Source organism: Pelodiscus sinensis, chromosome 2, assembly GCF_052426305.1.
Source record: "Pelodiscus sinensis isolate ZL-2025 chromosome 2, ASM5242630v1, whole genome shotgun sequence".
Classification (NCBI taxonomy): Eukaryota; Metazoa; Chordata; order Testudines; family Trionychidae; genus Pelodiscus; species Pelodiscus sinensis.
The window spans coordinates 59,240,299-59,260,217 of NC_143053.1; the positions used below are offsets into that span (position 1 = coordinate 59,240,299).

Below are 19,919 nucleotides of genomic sequence, written 5' to 3' on the forward strand. Positions count from 1 at the left end.
ATGCAGTGGGACGACCGGCAGTGGCTCCAGAACTTCAGGATGTGGAAGCAGATGTTCCTGAACCTGTGTGTCTGCGCTCCTGTTATGCGACACCCAGCTGTGACCTGCCATCCCTGTGAACAAGAGGGTCGCCATCGCCCTGTGAAAGCTGGCCACCCCGGACAACTACCACTCAGTAGCACACCAGTTTGGGGTGGGCAGGTCCACAGTGGGTGCTGTCTTGGTGCAGTTAAGGCCCTTGAGAGGGCTGTACTCCGTGCCCGGGGGAAGGGAAGACTCCAGGCTGGCGGGGGGCAGGGGAAGTGGGGGAAGCCCTGTCACCCAGGGGCTTGTGCCTTCCCTCCCTCACTCAGGCCTGCTGTTGTGGGGAGGAACTCTGGAGTGAGGGCATCACGGGGGGTGGGGGGGCACTCCCCAAGGGCTCATGCACCTGCCCTGCCTCATTCGGTGCATTCCCCTGTGTTTCTGTGAGCCCTTCTGCAAGTTGTCTGCACCATCAATGACATCCTGCTCAAGAGGGTCATCCACCTGCGGACGTGGACGCAACTGTGGCTGGCTTCACTGTCCTGGGGTTCTCCAACTGCGGGGGAGCCATGGATGGGACCCACATCCCCATCCAGGAACCAGAGCATCGAGAGGCCCATTTCATCAATTGGAAGGGGTACTTTTCAATGGTGCTCCAGGCCCTCAAGGACCACAGTGGTTGCTTCACAGACATCTATGTGGGGTGGTCCAGCCGGGCACATGACACCCGCATCATGAGAAACTCCAGCCTGTTCGCAGGATGGAGGTGGGCACTTCCTTTCCTCAGTGGGAATTAGCGGTTGGGAACGTCCGCATGCCACTCTGCATTGTGGGGGACGCAGCCTGGCCCCTCATCCCCTGGCTGATGTGGCCATACACCAGATGCATGGACCCCAGGCGGGAACGTTTCAACCGCCACCTGAACTGGGCCCACAACCAGGTGGAGTATGCCTTTGGATAGCTGAAGGCACGATTCTGTTGTCTGCTCACCCAACTTGAAATGGGTGAGCAGAACATCGCTGAGATTGTGGCAGCATGTTGTGTGCTGCACAACATAGTGCAGCGGAAGGGGGAGCCTTCCTCCCAGGGTGGATGGCAGGCAAGGGCCGGGCGTTTGAGCAGCCCCGCGCAGCCGCCCTACGGCAGGCGCACCACGATGGGGTACGCATCCAGGAAGCCATGAAGGAGATGTTCTCCCAGGCCCCACAGTTGGGTCACTTCTGTCTCCCGTCCACATCTTCCTCCCATTCCCAGCCTTCCCCCTTCCCCCCCCCCCCCACTTCCCTCACCTCACAATAAACAAAACAGTTTTTTATTTAAACACGAGTAAACTAATTTTATTTACAATAGGGAAGAAGGGTGGGTAGTGGGAGGGGGCTCTGAACTGGGAGGGGGAGCTATTGATGGGAGGGGTGGCTCCTGCCAGTGCCTCTGTGGGTGCGGAGGCCTCGGCATCCTTCAGGCCGGGTTGGGGCAGGCAGCATGGGGAGGTGGGAAGGACACGGTGCAGCAGGAGGGGGCACGGCAATGGCAGCAGGAGGGGCGGCTGGTGGGGTAGCAGGAATGGTGGCTGAAGGGGGCATGGGCACGGCAGGGAGGCCAGGAGGATGCAGCAAGGCCATTCTGTAGTGTGCTGCATGGCCGATGTGCGATGTGAGGGTGCAGATTGTGTCGTACATCCTGTCACACCTCTGGGAGAACTCCTCCCATTTTTGGTTAAACCATCTGGCAACCCAGTCCCGGGCTCTGTACCCACTCTGCCTCTTCCCCCAAGCATCCTCTCATCCCTCCTCTTCCCTCTTCTTCCCTGAGCTTGAGCACTGCAAATTAGTTATTTGCAGTGCTCCAGAAGCTCTGGGAGGGTGTGGGAAGAGTTGCTGAGTGTAGTTTCCCCCTTTTCCTTGTGAGTGCTCCAGCCCGGGAGCATCCACGTGGATGCCGGACCACAGATGTTGTCAGACTATGGAAGTCCAGACTAGAGAGGTCAAACCTGTACTTGAAATTTCATTTAAGAAATGATGGAATATAAAAATTCTGTCTCGTAATTTTGCCCATTTTCATTTCGCGAACACGTTTTGTTAAAAAATGTCTTAAGGATCTTGCAGTTATTTTGAGCATTTACTTACAAGTCCTTCAATGGAATTCATCACCATAGTGTCTTAAGATGGCTTGTTTTGTTTAGATCCTCATTTGTTAATTATTCTCACCAATGATTTTAACACAGCTCGAGGCACAGGGTTTTTTAAACTTGTGCTCTTTCTACTAGATCTTCAGTAGCTAAGTATAAAATATTTTAGTTTTAAATTGAAGGTGTATGTTTATTATTGTGCTTTGCTGACAGTTGACCATTATACATCAGGTTACAGAACAATTTTAATTATAATCCCTTGTTTTCAAACTTCTATACACTTCTAAAAAGTTTGCAACCTGGGATGAAACTTTCTAAGCATTTTTCAAATTTACCACATTTGCTTGCCAAAAATAGGCTAGCCAAATATATTTAAATTACAAATACTGCATTACGTTCTATTTAGTCATTGGTAGTTCCTGTGTTTAGAAAAAGATTTTTAACTATATCTGCATTACGGTAACCATCTCATTTTGCTATTTCCTCTAATGTTATTGGATGGGCCTCATCTTGCCTTCAAATATGGGTCAAATTCAGATATTCTGATGCCTCACTATCTCTTTTGATGCAACTTCTGTATCATTTTTGTCCTTGTGTACTTGAAAAAATTCAGATTGATTCTTAACCTTGTATGAAACCCTCCTTTCATCCTAATCTCCACCTTTGCATTTCTGAATCATTTTACTCTGTTTCATACTGTAATCTTTTCAAGTCCTCTCCTCAATCTGATGTTTTATATCTTCCACATGCCCATTTCTTAAACATTGATTGCATTTTGTAATCCTGGTTAATCTTCATTGGAAAGCATATTGTACCTCAAACACCGTCTTGATGAACACTTTCCATTTCTCCTCAGTTTTCTTTCCTTGTATTGCCCCATTGAAAAATAAAAATGAAAATAAAAGTTTCTGTCTATAGGGAAGCTGATACAGAGGGAATGTGAAATATTTAGAGGAATTTTGACAAAAAATTATACAGTGCATAGGAATTATGATACAGAAAAGTGATGGATATTTAAAGCTCTCTTGAATTATGATTGCCAGGTAGTTCAGACCAGCCAAAAAATTGTTAAACTGGTAGTGAAACATTTTTGTATCAAAAATAAAATTTGAGTGATCTATCTACTGAGATTAAGTAGTGTTTGTCCAGAGCACTAAACACTCATGATGCTAATAAACGACCTGCCATATTAGATACATAGAAGATAATTACAACCGTGCTATCTCCTGGATTTCCCCACCTACACTGAATAAATATGAATTACAGGTTGGTTCCTGCACTATAGGTGGATCTGTGGCAGCCCAGCAGCATCTTCCACATCTCAGTGGATACAGTCACAGATGTACATGTTCCAAGGAACAGGTCACAAATCCTGCTATCCTACCTGCAACAAGCAAACATCAAATACAAGTAAGCTTCCATTTCACTTTTTGCGAGTTAACCTGGTGGAATGTGGGATCTGATCTTTAATGAATATTTATGTCTTGTATCATGTTTGTTTCAAAAATACTGTTTCAGTACACCATATTTTCAGTTTGCCTGGCAGGTAGCTAGTCAGTCACAAGACAATCATTTTATGGCATAACAGAGACTCCCACAGGCAAACAGTTTAATTAAATGGCCTCCTTTATAGTGCAGAGTAGTGTATGTGAAATGCATGTAAAATTGCATCTGTTGTGAAAAAAATGGCAGTTACTGCTCCTAATTCTATATTCTGCTTTGCTTGTATTTACAATTAACAGGTGTTGAATTTGTTTATATGTATACAGTAATTCCTCATTTAACACTATAGATGCGTTTCTGAAAATGTTCATGCTAAGCGAAAACGTGCTATGCGGGGTCAATTTTCCCATTAAAAATAATGGAAAAGGTGGGGATTGCGTTTCAGGTGGTGGTGGCGGCAAAGTCAGTTTTTTGTTGGTGCTGGGTTGTCAACATCAACATCAGATATCTAGCGACACAAGATATCTACCAACACAAGTCGCCACGGTTTGTTAAAACACAAAGATAAACACGTGAGTGAGCAGAGGAGTGCTGTGGCCACATGTCATCCGCTCATACGTATTACCATTGTTTTAACCAACTTATACCACCGCGCGAAGTAGTCTGCCACTTGATTATTTTTGTGTTATTTCGGGGACGGTCGTGTTATTTGAAAAATGTTCCCTAAAAAAAATCGTGCTATTGTGAAAATGTGTTAAGTGGGCACATGTTAAACAAGTAATTACTGTACTGTAAATGAGAAAGCTTACATACTTCATTAATTATATAAAGGAATACACTGATTTGTCTTATAATTTCTCTGTCCTGCTCACAAACTATAGGTCATGTAGATGAAAGACTGACCTTGTAGTTACAGCCTTGATTCAGCAAGGTGCCTAAATTACATATATATAAATTTAATTGATGCTCATAGACTATTATTCTTAAGCATATGCTTAAGTAATTTGTTAAATCAGGTTCTATATGAGGGTAATTGTACTTATCTCAAATGTGGATAAAATATTATTGTTTATAAAGTGTGGTGAACAGAGCATTTCTTCTTTTGCATTAATCATTGTTGTTTTAAGAATTGAAAAGATTGAACATCACCTTCATTTTATAAAAAATGATGCCTGGGCACATTAGTTGCAATGCTAGAGCAACTCAGTTCAAGAAGGTAGCACCACAGTTCTCAAAGCCTGAATCTGTTCCTAATTTTACACTATTGTAACTCCTCTGAATTCAGTGAAGGTACTCCTGAGTTAACGCAATTGTGTGGTCAGAATCTGGCCATGAGTGTCTACTACCATGTTGGATAGACTTGTTTCCATGAGTTAGTGATCTTTCTCTGCTATTCTTTGATCTGGGCAGAAAAATAGAAAAGCTTTCTTTCTCACACCTTAGTGCTCCAGCATTTCTCTTTCAATATTAGCCTCTTTTTGCTGTCTGTGTCTAAGTGTGTGGCAGTATATTTAGTTTTATTTCACCTTTTTTGCTAGACACTTTTAAAATGGCTGACTGCAAAATTAATATTTCATAGATGAACTGTAGCATAACTATACATGATAAACCAAGGAAAAAATATACACATTCATTTTCCTTTAGGTAGAATATTTCCAATGCCCAAGTCTGGTGTTTTTTTTATGTTTTGTATCTGACCATGTATCTATATATATAGTTTAGGTGTTATGCTTAAAAGAAGCGCATGGGATCTTTTTGCGGGGGATAAGGCAACACGCTGCATTTATTGATAATATAACAAAGTAGCATATGCATTTACACATGCACACACATACAAATCCTGCTGATGGAACAGTTACCAGTCTGTTGCTCAGCCCAACTTATTAGCCAGATAGATCAGGTGCGAGGGAGGGAGCTGGGTTCTTGTCAGTCCGGACTGATGCGCCGCTTGGTCTTAGCAGGAGAGAACCTGAAGAACCATACAAGACACCCCATCCTTTATAGGATTTTCTTTCCATGCAAGTCTATGTTGTTTCCTCTATTTCTCTATTTTTATTTTATTTTATTTTTCATTTGGGAAGCTAGTATAGTGGAATGCTGTTTAAGCCATCTTATATTAATTGCAAAATTCTAGCTCTTTTACTTTTATTTCTATTCTTTTCCAAATCTCCTCTGGATCTCCTTCACACTCAAGGATAGTAGCCCATTCTCTGGAAGTAAGTGCAGCCACTTGCCTAGTAGTGAATTTTTGCCGTAAGTTCATAATAATTGAATCAGAACAGCTATGATCCAGAGGGACTGTACCTTGTTCCGGGGTTAATCTTTTTATCATACCCTGTAAAACTTGATTCTCTTTTTCTAATTTCCCCCTTTTATCAGCCAGTTCTTGTAGGTTTCCATTTAGCTGTTTTAATCTTTGACATTTATTTCTTAAAATTTTTAATTGGCTCTGTGTACCATTGCAAAGTGCCTTCTATTGTCTATTTCCTGGCAAGAAGTTGTATTCTCATCCTTACAGCCTACTAAGCAATAAAAGGTTTCATTAAAAGCCTCCGACAATAATCAAATAGTGGCTGATTCTTTTTTACTGGCTGTGGAAGGTTTATATACCAGGAAATATTTGGCCAATTTATCTTCTAAGTCCGCAAAGGTATGGACATCGGCAAGAGCCTGTCCTGTCCAAGGATTATGTCCAAACTTATGCAGAAGTTGTTTAAAAGGGGTACTTTCTTTTACAAATTCCAAATTTTCCTCTTTTTTTTTGCTTGTGCATTTTTCCTTCTGAGCATCTTTTACTCAATCTCCTACTGTCAATAACCAGTGGTGTGCCAAAAAATCCGATAACCAGAAATTCCTTCCTGCCCCGCCTTGCAGGGGGAATAGAAGACGCTAAGCCTCTACTCCTAAGCCCGGGACTCTATGGCTTGGGGTGTATACACCTTGATTGATCAATGTTTCATATTCAATCTTTAAATTATTTTCTGCCCCGACTTGCAGGGGGAATAGAAGACAGTAAGCTTCTACTCCTAAGCCTGGGACTCTACAGCCGGGGGTGTACATAACTTGATTGATATCAATAAGAAATATTGATATTTCTTAGTTTATACTGCAGGTTTTTTCCCTTTGGATGTTATCCAACAAGTTGGGCGTGATGTCTCCTTTGGCCCACATTCTCCACCAAAATGTTATGCTTAAAAGAAGCGCACGGGATCTTTTTTGGGGGAATAAGGCAGTACGCCACATTTATTGATAATACAGCAAAGTAGCATATGCACACACACATACACATCCTGCTGATGGAATAGTTACCAGTCTGTTGCTCGGCCCAACCTATTGGCCAGATAGGTCGGGTGCGAGGGAGGGAGCTGGGTTCTGTTCTGCTAAGACCAAGCGGAGCATCAATCCGGACTGACAAGAACCCAGCTCCCTCCCTCACACCTGATCTATCTGGCCAATAGGTTGGGCTGAGCAACAGACTGGTAACTGTTCCATCAGCAGGATGTGTATGTGTGTGCATGTGTAAATGCATATGCTACTTTGTTATATTATCAATAAATGCAGCGTGTTGCCTTATCCCCCTGAAAAAGATCCTGTGTGCTTCTTTTAAGCATAACACATGACTCCTACCCAAAGAGAAAACATGAGCAAGATTTTTTCAAATATAAAAGTAGACAAGCGCTGCCATACAAGCATAGCTTGAATACACGTAAAGTACTGACTTTTTCCACATAGGCTTAGTTGTTTACATCATTCTGTATCATTCACTTAAGAACAAGCTGCCTCCATTTTTAAAAGCACTGTTATGTTTCAAAGCAATTGGACTACTTATTTGGCAGTATGCATTGTAATAAGATTGAAAACTTTTATTGTTAAAATAAAAAAGAATAGTGTAACATCAGCACAGTTTTATTGTCACTGTATTTCTCTTTATATCTGATATTTATTTTGCACTGCACTGTTTATTACTCATGCCATTTAATAATGCTGCTTTCTTATTTAATCTAGAATCATCATCTCTGATCTACAGAAAGCGGTAGAAAAACAAAGTGGTTTGCGATCATATAGGCATCGTAGATCAGTACCAGGATATAACTATGAAGTATATCACTCACTGGGAGAAGTATGTTGAAAATGAAGATGAAGTCTGTTATCTAAACTCTCATTCAATTCAGTGAGGCTAAAATTTCACCCTATCTATTTAAAAGTGTGTTCTGATTCTGATGAATAGAGAGGCTAGTAAAAGTTTAAATGCATTTTTATTTTCAGCAAGTTTTCTAAATGTTTTATATAAAATAAAAATATTGAACCTTGAAAGTTTGCTTTTTAATCCATTATTATTTGTAATATTTTCTTTCAAGGCTTGGCATCTCAGAAAGATATACTGGATTGGAAAAGGTACAGAGAAAGGGAACAGAAATGAGTAGGGACATGGAACAGTTTCCATGCAAGAAAAGAGTGAAAAGAATAAGACTGTTGGCCTTAGAAAAGAGACAACTAAAAGGGGATATGATGAAGTCTATAAAATTATGCAAAAACAATGAGGAGTACTGTGGCACCTTGGAGATGAAGGCTACGTCTACACTGTACAGTTATTTCAGAATAAACTATTCCAGAATATTTATTCTGGAATAGTTTATTTTGAAATAGCACGTCTACACTGTAGGGAAGCCTCACAGTTAGTCCAAAGTAGGCTTCCCTAATGTAGACAGGCTATCTTGATCTAGAACCCCAGGAGGAATAACTTAGAATGGCTCTGGTGAGGGGCTATTTCGAAATAGCAGAAGTGGAGTGTCTACACACATTTTATTTCGAAATAGCTATTTCCAAATAGGCATTATTCTTCGTTGAATGAGGTTTACAGAAGTCGAAATAAGCCGTCCGTTATTTCGAAATTATTTCAAAATAACAGAATTGCTGGGTATACACATGCATTGTTATTTCAGAATAATGGCCATTATTCCAAAATAACTTCGCTGTGTAGACACACCCAAAGGGTACATCTACACCACAGGGCTTAAGTAGAAATAAGCTATGCGAATTGAGCTATGTCAGTTGCTTAGCTGATTTTGAAATAGCTTATTTCGAAATAGGGAGCATCTACACAGCACTTATTTCGAAACAGAGCACTCTTCCTGTGTCTTCACTTACTCCTCGTACAATGAGGGTTACATGAGTCGGAGTAAGAAGTCCTCCAGCTTGACAGTATTTCGACATTATTTTGAAATAATGCTAATTATTTCAAAATAATGTTGCTGTGTAGTTATACCCTAAGTCTGCGTCTAGATTGGCATGATTTTCTGGAAATGCTTTTAACGGAAAAGTTTTCCGTTAAAAGCATATTCAGCACAGAGTGTCTAGATTGGCACAGATGCTTTTCTGCAAAAGCACTTTTTGCGGAAAAGCGTCCGCGCCAATCTAGACGCGCTTTTCCGCAAAAAAGCCCCGATCACCATTTTCGCAATCGGGGCTTTTTTGCGGAAAACAAATCTGAGCTGTCTACACTGGCCATTTTGCGCAAAAGCTTTGCACAAAAGGGACTTTTGCCTGAACGGGAGAAGAATAGTATTTCCGAAAGAAGCACTGATTTCTTACAGTAGGAAGTCAGTGCTTTTGCGGAAATTCAAGCGGCCATTGTAGACAGCTGGCAAGTTTTTCCGGAAAAGCAGCTGATTTTCCGGAAAAACTGGCCAGCCTAGACACAGCCTAAGAGATTTATTTGGACATAAGCTTTCATGGACAATAACCAACCATGAAAGCTTATGCTGAAATAAATGTTAGTCTTTAAGGTGCCACAGGACTCTTCGTTGTTTCTGCAGATACAGATTAACATTGCTACCCCTCGGATATAAAATGATGACTGGTGTGGAGAAAATGAACAAGGAAGTGTTATTTACCCCTTCAGAAAACACAAGAGCTGGGATAACCTGATGACATTAATAGGCAGCATGTTTAAAATAAGCAAGAGTGAGTATTATTTCACACAGTGCCCACCCAACCTGTAGATCTTGTCGCCAGGGGATGTAGTGAAAGCTAAAAGTATAACTGGGCTCAAAAAAGAATTAGGTAAATTCATGAAGGCTAAGTCCATCAGTGGCTGATAGCCAAGATGGTGAGGGATGCAAATCCATGTTCTGGGTATCCCTAAATCTCTGACTGCCAGAAACTGGAACTGGACAACAGTAGATGGACCACTCAATAATTGCCTTGTTCCATTCATTCCCTTTGAAGCATCTGGTGCTGACCACTGTTGGAAGACAGGATACTGAGCTAAATGTACCAGCTAAATGTAGTCTGACCCAGTGTGACAATTTTTTTATGTTCTGATGTTCCTTTTCCTTTCTAAAATATAACTAATGACCTTAGAAATGTGTTTCTTTATAAATCAGGCACTGTTAACATGATTTTTTTTAATTCTTTTGACCTAAGAATCTGGGGTCATGGTTACTTTAGAAGTCTCATTGAAGTGTACATGTCTACTTGTGATTACAATTTGCTCACATACTTAAGTGCCTGTAGGACTGATCCCAAAGAGTTAAAAGTATTCAGATAATGATTCCTCTATAAAGGGTCCAACCCTCAAACTTTCCATATGAAGTATTTCCATGGATTTCAGTGGACCAGCAGAGAAAGTGAAACAGGCACTGTTTGTATTAATTAAGTTATTATTAAGGGTCAAATTCACTTCTCATTCAGGTGAATTATATATTGATATTAGTAAGGTTCGTGACACAATCCCACATGCCATTCTCATAAGCAAACTAGGGAAACGTGATCTAAGTGAAATTAATATAAAGTGGGTGTACAGCTGGCACAAAGACTGTACTCAAATTAGTTATAATACTGGGATGGCATATCTAATGAGCCCTCCAGTCCTGGATCCAGTACAATCAGTCTTTTTATTAATTACTTCAATAATGGAGTTGAGAGTATTCTTTAAAAAATTGTGGCAGACACCAAGGACTGGGAGGGATAGCAAGCACTTTGGAACACAAGTTTGGAATTCAAATGATTTTGATAAATTAGAAATTTGGCCTGAAATCAACAAGATAAAATTCAGTAAAGATAAGAGGAAAGTGCTTCACTTAGGAAGGAAAAATTAAACTGGAAAATGGATAATAACCAACTAAGCTGTAGTATTGTTGAATGGGCTCTCGGGGTTAAAGTGAACAATAAATTGAATATGAGTCACCATGTGATGCAGTTACTAAAAAAGCTAATGTCATCTTGGAGTGTATTAAGAAATGTTATATGTAAGTCACAGAAAGTAATTGTCTCACTCTCTGGCATTGGCTCAGTCTCAATTTAGAAAAAATATGGACAAACTTGAAAGGGTATAGAGGACAACAAAAATGATGCAAAGTTCAAATATAAGAGGACAGTAATCAATTGTTCTCCACATTCACTGAAGATAGGAGTTGTAACAGGCTTAATTTGCAGCAAGGGAGATTTAGATTAGATATTAGGAAAAACTTTGTAACTATACATGGCAGTTAAGGTCTGGAATCATTGTCCTAGGGAGATTGTAGAATCTCCATCACCGAAGGTTTTTAAGGACAATTTAGACAAACACCTTTCAGGAATTGTCTAGGTTTACATGGTCCTCCTTCCATGCAGGGGTCTGGACTAGATGACCTCTCTAGGTCCTTTCTAATGCTACTTTTCTAGGATCCTGTGATTCTATGAATCTCTCACTGAAGTCAAAAGGAACGTTCTCTGTCTAGGAGGTTTTGAAATTTCTGCTTTTTTTCTTGTGAAATTTGAGGTGTAGGTGGAAGCCAACCACGGGCTAACCCTGTCGCACCACATCTGGCCCACAGGCCAGTTATTGCCTGCCCCTGGTCTAGAGCATTTATCAGAGAACAGAGATAGTACAAAATGAAAGACCAAATTAAAAACCATACTTGTGGGCTTAGTCATTGTAGTAAAAGTAGTATTAAATAGCACCTAGGAACCCTTTTAAAGGCTCGAGGCCCCACTGTGTTAGGCATTGTACCAACATGGAACAAAACAAAAAAACAGTTCCACATGCTCACAAGCTAAGTGACAGATAGGACACAAGTGGAAAACAACATATTCTTGACAGGTCTCACTATCCTTTCCCTCCCCTCCTTCACTTTAATGACTTTTTCCCAGAAATGTTAATGACTGAGCAGTGATTTCATGCCTGTATTTTCAGATTCAAAGTTGGATGTATCATCTGAACAAAACCCATTCAAATCTTATTCATATGTTCTCTATTGGAAAATCATATGAAGGGAGACCTCTGTTTGTACTAAAGGTAAAGAAAATATAGTTAAAGTTATTATATTTAACACCTGAAACCAAAATCAAACACTTTATTTCACAGAGCACGTTTATATGAGAGGATCTGAGCACCAGATCCATTACATGAAGTCAGAGGGATTTGTGGGAATTCAGCTCCTCTCTGGATCAGGTCCTTAATGAACAATGTAATACACTTTGAGAAAATAGTTCACTTTTAAGAAAGTGAAAAGTCAAATCCTGCTGGCTTTATATCTGCAGATACTCCCATTGCAATTTACTGCATTATTTGCACGAGGAAAGCAAGCAAGATTGGGCTTTAAGGGAGTTGGAAAATGTTGTGTTTATAGCTGACTTCTAGAGTGATTACACTGAAGGAGAAATGGACCACAAGAAACCCTGGACCTCCTCTGATCATTGTGCCACACATAATTCTTGTTGAGCTATTGATGATGAAATGTAGGGATTCTATGCTCAACATTATCCAAGGCCTATAAAGGAAAAGCCACTGCTTTTAAATATGTTTTCCTTGAATCCTTTCTCATTAATTTCTTAAAACTTTGGTTTCATATCACATGCTGATATCAGGGAAATTTAAGATTATTCTCCAATTGTAAGTTGCCCTAGCCCTGCTCCAAGTGACATAAAAGGAAATTTTTCCTCAATATAAGGCTTTCCCTGTGACTTTTGCAGTTTGTAATCTTCAAATGATCGGCATGGTTGATACCTAGAATTCCAAAATAATGATCTGTATCTCTTTTGTAACTGTTTACAAGAAAAGTTCAAAATGTCTATTGTATCTCGTGAACTGTGTTCACTTCTGCTATCGTTGCTCAGTTTATGTCAGTAAGCACTAAAACCTGCTGTGATAACAGTGAACATTTACTATTTTAGTTAGGTAAAAGATCACGGCCTTACAAGAGAGCTGTCTGGATAGACTGTGGCATTCATGCAAGAGAATGGATTGGTCCTGCCTTCTGCCAATGGTTTGTAAAAGAAGTAAGTGTTCAATACCTTACAGTATTTTTTGCGTTAGAGCAGTGCTTCCCAAACTGTGGTTCATGACCCACCAGTACCTCATGGGTAGGTTATAGATGGGAGGCAGGCTCATGCAGGAGAAATAGTAAAGAGATTGCGCAGTCTGTATTCACCCCATAGCACAAAGCTTGGTCCAGCTCTGCACTCTCGGCATTGCAACCTGGTCATAGCATCATTCTGATTTAATCTTGTCACCATTCTGTCATAATAGAGGGACAGCCGAGCTAAACCTGAGTGGGACTGTGACCCCTGCACTGCTACACTAGACAAAGCTAGGCACTCACAAAACCATGCCCTGCATGTATTGGCAGAGATTTGGAATGGGAGTCTGTTCAGAAAGCCCACACTGTGGAAACTGATATGTTAATAATGGTCCAGATGAGTCCATGCCAAATGCAGCACTTACTTTGGTGGAACAATCTGGCAGTATCCATTTCCTTAAAACCTAGAGAGTGAAGAAGACAAATTCATTCTAATTTGAACTGGAGTGAATGGAATAATTAAACTGTAATTAAACTGGAATGAATGGAATAACACCAGGGATCAATTTGGCCCAAAATGATGAATTCTGAGTCCTCTGAACACTCAATGTCTCATGAATTTTTCTTTGGCCCCACTCCACATGATTTTTTCCCTTAACTCTGATTTATCTGGAGTGTAAACATCACGTACATGCTCACAAATAAACTCCACTTCCCTCTGTCATTCTTCAAACAATAAGGCAAGGAAATGAAACCAGCTAAAATTCAGCATTTCATTTCTGTGCTCCAGTACATCAGTATTTTTTTTCATGAAACTACTTACTTTTATTTTCACTCTGAGCTCAGTTCAGGCATGTGGCAAATTTGTAAGACTTTTATTTAAGGCCTTTATTTAAGGTTTTTCCTGCCAAATGTTCGTCACTTTGAATCAGCACAAGTCAAAAAGAGTCAAATAATGCTCAAAATCCTTCATATACATACATATGGGTGAGGGGAGTGCAAATGTCTTCCTATAGCACTTATTTTCCTCCTTCCTTGAGCCTCTCGAGCCCACACTGTAGCAACACTTTGACTTGCTCTGGAAAGTTGCCACTGGTTTTCTGGCCCATTAGATGGTTGTAACTCCTGATCCTGCAAGAACTAACATGAAGTCAGACCCCCACACCCACGGATTAGCCGTGGTGACTTTAAGGGTATATTCACTACACTCACTGCCCCTATTTTGTGCAAAATATATGCAAATGAGGCTAAGCGTGGACTATTGCTGCACCTCATTTGCATAATTAATGAGGCTCCGGTTTTGTGCAAAAAGCCCCTCTTGTGCAAGAGCCATTCTTCCGCATTTTTTCAGGAAGAACAGCTCTTGTGCAAGAGGGGTTTTGCGCAAAAAGGAACCATGTAGACAGCTCCTTTTTGCACAAAAGCCTCTTGCGCAAAAACGGAGCCTCATTACTTAATATTCCATGCTTCGCCTCATTTGCATATTTTTTGTGCAAAACGGGCAATGTAGACATAGCTACAATATACTCTAAACCACAATATACTTTCAGCCCACATCAGGTAACTCAGTCGGGCTGTAGGCTAAAGCCAGAGAGTCAGGCAGGTAATCTGCCCACTTTGCAGTGAGGAAGCAGGCTAAACCATTCAAATGGTGCTAGTCCTCGAGTGCCTTCCCATAATTCTCCCACATGCCTAGAAGGACAGAAAAGCTCTCCCAAAATTCCCTGGGAAAGAATGATAGAACAACTCTGCTTACTGCTGTGGAAAAAACCACGGGCTATGGCTCAAGAAATTCTAGCAGTGCACAGGAGGGAGCACAGGAACCTGTGCGGACCTGATAACACAGATATAACCTTGTAATGTTGCTGCTTATACCCAGTCACCTGAGCTTACTGTGCAGGGAAGGCATACCTTATTAGAACTCCATGCTGGTATAAGAGTTTGCAAGTGCCGAGCAGCCTGCAGGATTGGAAGCCAAGTCCCAGTCTTGAAATGAGGCAAAGCAGGGTATAGCAAATAAGCAATCTGAGGTACAGTACTCCCACCAGTACCTATCTTTTTTAATCTAGTGCTTTAAATTCATTTTACAGTCAGGAAATTAAAATAAGGTTTCTTTTAAAGTTCACAGCAGGAAGTATACTACTGGCATCACTGTTTCTCTAAATATGTAACATATGATTTCTGTGTTTAATTAAAATGTGTATAGCTCGGAATTTATTTAGAGTAAATGAACGTATGAATGTGACTGTCACTCTCTCATGCATCATATTTGTTCACATACTTCATTTCCTCTATCCCTCTTCTTCAGAGCAATGTATAATACCAATTTTTAGAAAAGCACAAAAGGAAAGGAATCCATTATAATCTTTGTTTCTGGCCAGAATAAACAAAAACAAAAAAAATCAACTTTTAAAATATTTGGATTGGGATGTTATTTTCCTCAATAAATAATTAGCCATTTTAACAAGAGCTCCAGAAGCACTGCAAGCTTTAGTAAGCAGAGCTCTGCAAATTTGTGGATATCCGCTTTATACCAGCAAATATTCACATCTGCGGGTGTGGATGCGGATATCCACGGCTCATTTTTGCAGATGTGGATACAAATTTTGTATCTACAACCCTGCAGATTAGCAAACACACATTTTATATCCATGCAGATGCAAATGTTGATAGCAATTTTATATCTTCACAGGGCTCTCTCAGTATGTTTTCAGCTCTTTGCGATTTTTTGTACGTACCCTTTTTAAGGGTGTATGCAGCCAGCAAGCCATCCCTTCTGAAGTTCAATCTGTTTTTAAGAAAACACAGTCCATTAGGAAGGAAGTTTTATGGACATCTATACGCTCTGGCTCAATACTGATTGCAGGCAGAAAGGGCCAGGAAAGCTCCTCCAACTAATGTAGCATTGGTAGAGCTGTGCCCATATCCACTTAAAGGGCCAAAAACTCTGTAACAATTTGCTTTTCCAAAAACAGAGAAGTTATTCTCTATTCTTGCAAGAGCTGAGAACACTGGAGGCAGCAAGAGCAGGCCATATTAAAGGGAGAGCTTCATAGCAACCCATGTGACCAAACTGAGAAAGACATTAATTGGTGCTGAAGGCATCTCATTCAGGCTCTCTTAGCTATAAAAAGTCAGCTTGTGGAATAGACCATCTCTACTGAGGACCGTTTAAGAATTTGTCTTCACTAGAAAATTACATTGAGCTAGAGCACAACCTTGAGTCCTGTTTACTAATGTGATGCTGCTGTCACAGTATACCGCGATAAGTTGTGTTTTAACATCATGCAGCTGGTTGTGAGTAAATCCCACTGGAACCAAGGTTTACCCACAACCCGTTAGCATAATACCATCTGTGGCTGTCTCGTGTGACAGCAAAGTTGTAGTCAATGTTGTGTTAGTTTAAGGTCATATTCTAGCTCTCTAAATTTTTAGTGAACACAAGTCTTTACTGAAGATAAAAAAAAAGTGCAAGTCATGAATAAAAGGGTCTAACCAGTGTAGATATACCAGAGTTATAATTTATGTTCCTTTTTCTAAAGCAGAAAAAAAAAGCAGAATGTGAGGAAAAGAAGGAGAGGTGTCATGTTCTGATAGCGTGGTGTAACCTGCATTACCAAGTTGCTTGCTATTTCTGTAGATAGCAGAAAGACAGATTCTTGTCATCTGCCATTTTTTGCCTCTTCTCCCCCATTTGATTTTATCTGGAAAGAAAATAAAAATTAAACTTGTATTCATGAAAGATGAAGTATTTACTTCTTAAAATGTATTTTAGTGTTAAAAAACTGTCATAAAACTTTATTGTGGTGTACCCTTTCAGTACATTTCTGATTGTATCCTTAAATTCTGGCTAAAGTGGCTGTCACAGTCAATGCTTACTAGGGCTCATCCCTGTGCTACTTAGGCACCTACTTGCATTGAGCAGATGTTGGAGGAATTCTGCCTAAAGCAGACAGACTTTCTCCTGCAGCCCTACAGGAGACTCTTCAGAGGAACTTCTTCTGCATATTCCACTCTGCCCGCTTTGCCTCTTCCCCAGCTCTCCCCCTTTGGGGTGTCTTGTGCCCAATAAGAATGGCCATACTGGGTCCATCTAGCCCAGTATCCTGTCTGCCGACAGTGGCCAATACCAGCTGTCCCAGAGGGAGGGAACACACAGGTAATCCTCAGGTGATCCTCCCCTGTCACCCATTTCCAGACAAAAGTGGAGCACATAGAGAGAGAGCTTGTGGACTACAATAGAACCTGGCTACATAAGTTGATGGATTTTTGCACCCTTCCTGCCTACCCTGCTTACGCTAGGCAGCCAGACACAATCTGGTTCTCAACAATACTAGAGTCAAAGAATACGGTCCTGTGTATTTAAGATGGTTGTTACCAGATTTGCCCAATACTCTGGGGTATGCTCATTTATTAAGGTTACTCTTATGGGGCGCGGGGGATGTTAACAATTCTATCAGTATGCTGCTTGTGCTTACTTGTGCTCTCATATGGAGCTGAATTCTCCCTGCTGCCAATTCCCCCTCCCACTGGAGCTCTCCTGCAGGAACTAGGTTCCTCAGGATGGGGTTCTTCCCACCTTAGCAACACACACAGACACTCACACCCACTAACAGAGCACGCTGAGAGGACTGGATAATCAGCACTCACAAGCTGACCCCTCATATGTCCCTGGATTCAGCAGGCTGGGTTAACAGCAATGCCACACTGCACCCTCATGAGCCTTTGCGCTCAGTGGTCTGGATTAAACAGCACTTTAAGCTGCCATCCTCATAAGCCCCCAGGTTCAGCACCCCCTATCCTCACTTTCACACCACAATCATTCACTGGTAAACCACACGATGAGCAAACCCCACAGGATTTTGTGCACTTCAGGGATCTTTAGCTTGGGTACAAGAAGCATTGTTACAGAGCGAATGGGGAAGCCAAAACAACACCCCTTGAGGAAGAGTGAGCGAAAGAGAAAGAGAGAGAAAAGCAACCAGCTTAACAACGAAAGTTATTTATTTCTGGGTAGTGATAGGAAGCTAAACACACATAACAGTTACAATATTAAATCTAAATTGAAACTGATTACAAATGTTAGGGCTAGCTAACCATATAACAGTTTACATAGGGCAGAGTCAGTAGGCTAGGCTTAGAGAGAGGTAGTGGGGGAGGGGGGAAAAGAGAGAGACCTCACCACTCCTTAGAGCTTGCACTGATTGGGGTTCCTAGATGGTGATGAGAGCTGAGGGTCCAGAGGGCAGGAGACAAGCAGAGCAGAGCCCCCAGCACAATCAGACAGGAGATGAAGAAGTCTCAATGGAACTGCTGCAGTTTAAATCCAGGTATCAGAACCATTTTTCTTACACAAGCGTAGGAGTTTTTATAGAGATAGGACTATAGTTCAAAGAGAAACAGAGACGAGACAATAGAGACTGATCACACCTGGTTATGGGTGATGTTCCTTAAACGAGATCACAATGCAACTAGGCAGTTTCAGTACTTTGGATGTCAATAGGATCATTACTAGAATTGGTCTGATAATCACTAATTTGAGCGAGAGCAGGCCTGGGTTCATTAGCATCTGGAGCAGAGATTTCCCATCAGGCAGTGCTTCTCTGCTTTCGGTATCCCATAGTTCACTGCAGTTCCTGCCTTGGAAGAGCTGGTCTCCATTCTGTATGCTAATGAGATGTCCCTCTGTTCTATCTTCAATACAGGTGTGTCTTCTCTGGCCTTTTCATTGCTTTGTCTGATTCTAGCAGAGGCCATGGGGAAGTGGAGGGTTTCAATGAGTGTCACTCCCTGGCTCCCCAAGAGCACAGGGCTGGTAGGTAACATGGTCAATATTCAGATATCCCTCTATATATAAAAAAGCTTTTCCCACCGGCCAACAGAATGACATCATCGTGCTTTCACACTCTCTGGCAGCAAAAGCCCCACCTCCCAGGAGTCAGCAATTTATGGCTGCTGAGCCAAATACGATTTTTTTGCAGCTCCAGGTCAGCCCCCCCTTACTCTCCTACAGCACGGAGCCTGTGCTGGCACTCCAGCCATCCTCTGCCCCGTGAGGGTGAAGCACCAGCACTGGTTTCCTTTGGGGGAGGGGAGAAAGCCCCAAGACTCCCCACTGGATCTAGCTTGCAGGGAAGAAGCCCAGCTAGAAGCAGCTGTGCGCGCTGCCACTTTCCTTCCCTCTCCCCCAGCTGGGGGAACAGGAGCACAGGGACATGCTTCCTGGAGGTTTTTTCCACTGCTCTGGAATCTGGCCGATAGGAGCAGTGGGAGGCAGTGCCTGGGGCAAGGTGTTGGGAGCCGCGCAAAAGCAAATAAGTAGCCACCTCCCCTCATGCCTAGACCCTGCACCCCCAGTACACTCACACTACCCTGCCAAGACCCACACCCCAGCCCACTCATTCACTATGCTGCTGAGAATTCACACCCCAGCCCGCTCACTCACTACACTGCTGAGACCCTGCATTCCCAGCCCGCTCACTCATCCCCCCCAAGCTGAGACACCACGCCTCCTCCCCCATCACGCACCCCCTCCACCGAGACCCCCACTTCCAGCCCACTCCTGCACCGTCTCCCCTGGCCAGATACCTACCCCCATCCCGCTCCTGTACCCTCCCTCCTGGCCAGACACCTTACTCCCAGCCTGCTCCTGCACTCTCCCTCCTGGTTAGACTCTTCACCCTCACCCCTCCTGTACCCCTCCTCCTGCCTAGATCCTGCATCCCCATCCCTATGCCACTCACTGTCAGCCCTGTCCCGCACTCTTAACATGTCATGTTGGCCCCACCCCAGAACCTAAGAGGGCCCACAAAATCTACTAACCCTGGAACCCCAGGAGATGTTAATTGGCCTGAGGCCTTGAAACCCCCCCGCCCCTGGCCCTCCGCTCACTATAGGGCTGGAGCACCAGGGGAGTGAGGTGTTTTAGTTGGGGGCCAAATCAGTGAGGGTTGGGGTTTTTTGGATGGTTAGAGGGGGGTTGGCGAGCATAGCAGCCAGAGAGAAGAGGGGGTTGACGACAGTGCTCCCTGTAAGATGGGTGC

General features: G+C 42.2%; 1 protein-coding gene across 3 annotated transcripts in view; it reads left to right on the forward strand.

Annotated features, from left to right (window-relative positions):
- Positions 1–19,919, forward strand: part of CPA6 (carboxypeptidase A6) — a 111,267-nt gene that overhangs the window by 58,986 nt on the left and 32,362 nt on the right. Inside the window, exons 3-6 of one of the 3 annotated variants that reach the window (XM_006131487.5) lie at positions 3,438–3,562; positions 7,601–7,715; positions 11,772–11,873; positions 12,752–12,856. In XM_006131487.5, the coding sequence (XP_006131549.3) occupies positions 3,438–3,562; positions 7,601–7,715; positions 11,772–11,873; positions 12,752–12,856 (447 nt within the window). Of the gene's footprint in view, positions 1–3,418; positions 3,563–7,600; positions 7,716–11,771; positions 11,874–12,751; positions 12,857–19,919 lie in introns of all 3 variants that reach the window. The other 2 variants (XM_089776233.1, XM_089776234.1) reach the window with 2 other exon arrangements.